This window comes from Salvelinus namaycush, unplaced genomic scaffold (assembly GCF_016432855.1).
Source record: "Salvelinus namaycush isolate Seneca unplaced genomic scaffold, SaNama_1.0 Scaffold1738, whole genome shotgun sequence".
Lineage (NCBI taxonomy): Eukaryota > Metazoa > Chordata > Actinopteri > Salmoniformes > Salmonidae > Salvelinus > Salvelinus namaycush.
The window spans coordinates 47501-53872 of record NW_024058495.1 but is presented as its reverse complement, the minus strand read 5'-3'; the positions used below and the strand labels follow the sequence as shown (position 1 = coordinate 53872).

The following is a 6372-nucleotide window of genomic DNA, read 5'->3' as shown; positions in this document are numbered from 1 at the left end:
CACGGTGGCTTCAATACAATGGTGAGGGGAGAGCCAAGATGGAGGCACGGTGGCTTCAATACAATGGGGAGGGGAGAGCCAAGATGGAGGCACGGTGGCTTCAATACAATGTGGGGGGGAGAGCCAAGATGGAGGCACGGTGGCTTCAATACAATGGTGAGGGGAGAGCCAAGATGGAGGCACGGTGGCTTCAATACAATGGTGAGGGGAGAACAAAGATGGAGGCACGGTGGCTTCAATACAATGGTGAGGGGAGAGCCAAGATGGAGGCACGGTGGCTTCAATACAATGGTGAGGGGAGAGCCAAGATGGAGGCACGGTGGCTTCAATACAATGGGGAGGGGAGAGCCAAGATGGAGGCACGGTGGCTTCAATACAATGGTGGGGGGAGAGCCAAGATGGAGGCACGGTGGCTTCAAAGCAGTGCCCCTTGTCAGTCATCTTGTGTATATATAATCCATTGGGCACAACCATGAGGCTATCGAATCTGCACTCACTTCTTTCTCTAGGGCACTTTGAAACTAAGGTACAGCGAAGCCTCGTCATTACAACTACTATCTGGGAGACTAATCCTGGTCGCACAGCGCTCCCAAAACACTAATCCTGGTCGCACAGTGCTCCCAAAATACTAATCCTGGTCGCACAGTGCTCCCAAAACACTAATCCTGGTCGCACAGCGCTCCCAATACACTAATCCTGGTCGCACAGTGCTCCCAAAACACTAATCCTGGTCGCACAGTTCTCCCAAAATACTAATCCTGGTCGCACAGCGCTCCCAAAACACTAATCCTGGTCGCACAGTGCTCCCAAAACACTAATCCTGGTCGCACAGTGCTCCCAATACACTAATCCTGGTCGCACAGTGCTCCCAAAACACTAATCCTGGTCGCACAGTTCTCCCAAAACACTAGTCCTGGTCGCACAGTGCTCCCAAAACACTAATCCTGGTCGCACAGTGCTCCCAAAACACTAATCCTGGTCGCACAGTGCTCCCAATACACTAATCCTGGTCGCACAGTGCTCCCAAAACACTAATCCTGGTCGCACAGTTCTCCCAAAACACTAGTCCTGGTCGCACAGTGCTCCCAAAACACTAATCCTGGTCGCACAGTGCTCCCAAAACACTAATCCTGGTCGCACAGTGCTCCCAAAACACTAATCCTGGTCGCACAGTGCGCCCCAAACACTAATCCTGGTCGCAAATTTAAATGTTATGTCGCATATGCGACCATATTGGTCTCACTTCAGAGCGCTGCGTAGAGTAATAGAGAGATATAAAGAGAGAGAGAGAGAGAGATGGAGGGTGGATAGAGAGGGGAGATAGAGGGTGGGAGAGAAGGGAGAAAGGGAAAGAGAGAGCGAGAGCGAGAGATGGTGTGACTCACGTCCAGGCCAGCGTCTCCAGGCTCTCCGTCGTCTCCTTTGGGTCCTGGGGTTCCCTTCCCGCCCTAAAGGTCACGGGTCAGGGATCAGAGACAATTGTCATGGAAACTTCTGGATGAATCAGCCAATAGCTAGCGGACCAGACCAAATAAATCTGGCCAATCATCATGTCTGAGATAAAGTCGGTTGTTTCCCACCACACACAGATTAATGGACCCTATTCCATATTTAAGGTTCTGGTCCACAGATTAATGGACCCTATTCCATACTTAAGGTTCTGGTCCACAGATTAATGGACCCTATTCCATACTTAAGGTTCTGGTCCACAGATTAATGGACCCTATTCCATATTTAAGGTTCTGGTCCACAGATTAATGGACCCTATTCCATATTTAAGGTTGGTCTCTCATGGTCAGTGACTGGAAACAGTCTCTCATGGTCAGTGACTGGAAACAGTCTCTCATGGTCAGGGACTGGAAACAGTCTCTCATGGTCAGGGACTGGAAACAGTCTCTAATGGTCAGGGACTGGAAACAGTCTCTCATGGTCAGGGACTGGAAACAGTCTCTCATGGTCAGGGACTGGAATCAGTCTCTCATGGTCAGGGACTGGAAACAGTCTCTCATGGTCAGGGACTGGAAACAGTCTCTCATGGTCAGGGACTGGAAACAGATCCTCATGGTCAGGGACTGGAAACAGTCTCTCATGGTCAGGGACTGGAAACAGTCTCTCATGGTCAGGGACTGGAAACAGTCTCTCATGGTCAGGGACTGGAAACAGTCTCTAATGGTCAGGGACTGGAAACAGTCTCTCATGGTCAGGGACTGGAAACAGTCTCTCATGGTCAGGGACTGGAATCAGTCTCTCATGGTCAGGGACTGGAAACAGTCTCTCATGGTCAGGGACTGGAAACAGTCTCTCATGGTCAGGGACTGGAAACAGATCCTCATGGTCAGGGACTGGAATCAGTCTCTCATGGTCAGGGACTGGAATCAGTCTCTCATGGTCAGGGACTGGAATCAGTCTCTCATGGTCAGGGACTGGAAACAGTCTCTCATGGTCAGGGACTGGAAACAGTCTCTCATGGTCAGGGACTGGAAACAGATCCTCATGGTCAGGGACTGGAATCAGTCTCTCATGGTCAGGGACTGGAAACAGTCTCTCATGGTCAGGGACTGGAAACAGTCTCTCATGGTCAGGGACTGGAAACAGATCCTCATGGTCAGGGACTGGAAACAGATCCTCATGGTCAGGGACTGGAAACAGTCTCTCATGGTCAGGGACTGGAAACAGTCTCTCATGGTCAGTGACTGGAAACAGTCTCTCATGGTCAGGGACTGGAAACAGTTATTCATGGTCAGGGACTGGAAACAGTTCCTCATGGTCAGGGTCTGGGAACAGTCCCTCATGGTCAGGGACTGGAAACAGTCTCTCATGGTCAGGGACTGGAAACAGTTATTCATGGTCAGGGACTGGAAACAGTCTCTCATGGTCAGGGACTGGAAACAGTCTCTCATGGTCAGGGACTGGAAACAGTCTCTCATGGTCAGGGACTGGAAACAGATCCTCATGGTCAGGGACTGGAAACAGATCCTCATGGTCAGGGACTGGAAACAGTCTCTCATGGTCAGGGACTGGAAACAGTCTCTCATGGTCAGGGACTGGAAACAGTCTCTCATGGTCAGGGACTGGGAACAGTCTCTCATGATCAGGGACTGGAAACAGTCTCTCATGGTCAGGGACTGGAAACAGTCTCTCATGGTCAGGGACTGGAAACAGTCTCTCATGGTCAGGGACTGGAAACAGTCTCTCATGGTCAGGGACTGGAAACAGTTCCTCATGGTCAGGGACTGGAAACAGTCTCTCATGGTCAGGGACTGGAAACAGTCTCTCATGGTCAGGGACTGGAAACAGTCTCTCATGGTCAGGGACTGGAAACAGTTCCTCATGGTCAGGGACTGGAAACAGTCTCTCATGGTCAGGGACTGGAAACAGTTCCTCATGGTCAGGGACTGGAAACAGTCTCTCATGGTCAGGGACTGGAAACAGTCTCTCATGATCAGGGACTGGAAACAGTCTCTCATGGTCAGGGACTGGAAACAGTCCCTCATGGTCAGGGACTGGAAACAGTCTCTCATGATCAGGGACTGGAAACAGTCTCTCATGGTCAGGGACTGGAAACAGTCTCTCATGATCAGGGACTGGAAACAGTCTCTCATGATCAGGGACTGGAAACAGTCTCTCATGGTCAGGGACTGGAAACAGTCTCTCATGGTCAGGGACTGGAAACAGTCCCTCATGGTCAGGGACTGGAAACAGTCTCTCATGATCAGGGACTGGAAACAGTCTCTCATGGTCAGGGACTGGAAACAGTTCCTCATTGTTCCAGTAACACTAGTCACCATGACTCATTGTTCCAGTAACACTAGTCACCATGACTCATTGTTCCAGTAACACTAGTCACCATGACTCATTGTTCCAGTAACACTAGTCACCATGACTCATTGTTCCAGTAACATTAGTCACCATGACTCATTGTTCCAGTAACACTAGTCACCATGACTCATTGTTCCAGTAACACTAGTCACCATGACTCATTGTTCCAGTTGTGATAGTGTGAGTCACAGCCTTGGTGCTGATTCAGAGGTGAGAGCTTAAAGGTGAAAGGTCATGAACTCACTGGCGCTCCAGTATCTCCTCGTGGGCCGGGGTAACCCTGAGAGAGGAAAGAGACAAACACACGTGAGAGAGAGAGCCGGCCGAACAGCACACACACACACACACACACACACACACTGTACATACACCCGCACGCACACACACAGACCAACACGCACACACACACACTGTATATACACCCGCACGCACACACACTCATACAAACGCGCACACACACACTGTATATACACCCACACGCACACACACACAAACGCGCCCACACACACTGTACATACACCCGCACGCACACACACACAGACCAACACGCACACACACACACTGTATATACACCCGCACAGACAAACATTATTATAAACCCAAACAACAATACATCACGCCACACAATTGTACCTGGAAACCATGGCAACCCTCAGTTCCATTTCCAGGCGCACCATCTTCTCCCTGAAATAGAAGAGACAGAAAACTTCAGCCATCTCTCTTTCTTTCTCTCGTTCTTACTCACACACTGTACACAGTCCTCTCCCTCTCCTCCAGCCCCCCACACTCCCCCTCTCGCTCTCTCTCACCCTCGCTCCGATCTGGCCTCTGTCTCCGGGAGCTCCTTTGATCCCTCTTGGTCCTTTGGGGCCCTGGGAAATAGTTTAGATGAGAGACAGATGGGAAATAGTTTAGATGAGAGACAGATGGGAAATAGTTTAGATGAGAGACAGATGGGAAAAATAGTTTAGATGAGAGACAGATGGGAAATGTAGTTTCAATAAGAGACAGATGGTAAATGTAGTTTAGATAAGAGACAGATGGTAAATGTAGTTTAGATAAGAGACAGATGGGAAATGTAGTTTAGATAAGAGACCGATGGGAAATGTAGTTTAGATAAGAGACAGATGGGAAATGTAGTTTAGATAAGAGACAGATGGGAAATATAGTTTAGATAAGAGACAGATGGGAAATGTAGTTTAGATAAGAGACAGATGGTAAATGTAGTTTAGATAGGAGACAGATGGGAAATGTAGTTTAGATAAGAGACAGATGGGAAATGTAGTTTAGATAAGAGACAGATGGGAAAAATAGTTTAGATAAGAGACAGATGGTAAATGTAGTTTAGATAAGAGACAGATGGTAAATGTAGTTTAGATAAGAGACAGATGGGAAAAATAGTTTAGATAAGAGACAGATGGGAAATGTAGTTTAGATAAGAGACAGATGGTAAATGTAGTTTAGATAGGAGACAGATGGGAAATGTAGTTTAGATAAGAGACAGATGGGAAATGTAGTTTAGACAGGAGACAGATGGGAAATGTAGTTTAGATAAGAGACAGATGGTAAATGTAGTTTAGATAAGAGACAGATGGGAAATGTAGTTTAGATAGGAGACAGATGGGAAATGTAGTTTAGATAAGAGACATATGGGAAATGTAGTTTAGATAGGAGACAGATGGGAAATGTAGTTTAGATAAGAGACAGATGGGAAATGTAGTTTAGATAGGAGACAGATGGGAAATGTAGTTTAGATAAGAGACCGATGGGAAATGTATTTCAGATAAGAGACCGATGGGAAATGTAGTTTAGATAAGAGACAGATGGGAAATGTAGTTTAGATAAGACACATAATGCAGGAAATGTAGGCCAGAGGTTAATGGATGAACTTCATCCAATGAAGACTTCCCAATGTTCATCCAATTGATCACGTGACACCATTCATTCCAATGTGTAGACTCAACAGCTCATTGAAGCCAAATTAAGTCGGTTAAGATGGCGTCTAATGGCGATATAACATGCGAAGTTTGAGCTACTCCAGGACGTAACGTTGTTGGCTAGCTCAGTGCTGCCCCCTCTATTTGAGTAACTCAAATTGAAGGCCGACCGGGGTACTGCAGGCTGCCATTAGTAACCAAATCATCCTTAACTTATTCTGTGTGCGATTTTAATATAATCGGTTCAAGGACATACATCTGGTGTATTAAAAGCAATTATTGGTACCGTGATTGTCTATGAAACATTTTATATTAACACAAAGATTGAACATTGCATTTTTCCATTCGCTATGATGCAGGATCCTGTTTTTCTGCTAACAACGCCTGCAGTACCGCGGTCGGCCAAGAACTCCGGTGGCTTCAATGACAGGGAGCAGTCGTTCTCCCCTGAGACTTCCTGACTACCTGACCACATTTAAACACACCCTTTGATCAATATCACAATATCGGATGGAAAATAAGATTTGACAAAGACTTAATAAACTTTCCCAGCTCAGTGATGAATGTGTGTGAGATAAATACATACATTAACTAGATGTCAGAATGAATAAACAGA

At 47.2% G+C, this 6372-nt stretch overlaps 1 protein-coding gene across 1 annotated transcript in view; it reads right to left on the bottom strand.

The window, feature by feature from the left end:
- Positions 1-1385: 1385 nt before the first annotated feature.
- LOC120037506 (collagen alpha-1(VI) chain-like) overlaps positions 1386-6372 on the bottom strand; it is a gene marked incomplete at its 3' end in the record, with an annotated part of 42337 nt that continues 37350 nt past the window's right edge. The window contains exons 20-23 of the mRNA XM_038983537.1: positions 4629-4691; positions 4453-4503; positions 4064-4099; positions 1386-1448 (exon numbers count right to left, since the gene is read on the bottom strand). Of these exons, the coding sequence (XP_038839465.1) occupies positions 1386-1448; positions 4064-4099; positions 4453-4503; positions 4629-4691 (213 nt within the window). The remainder of the gene's footprint in view (positions 1449-4063; positions 4100-4452; positions 4504-4628; positions 4692-6372) is intronic.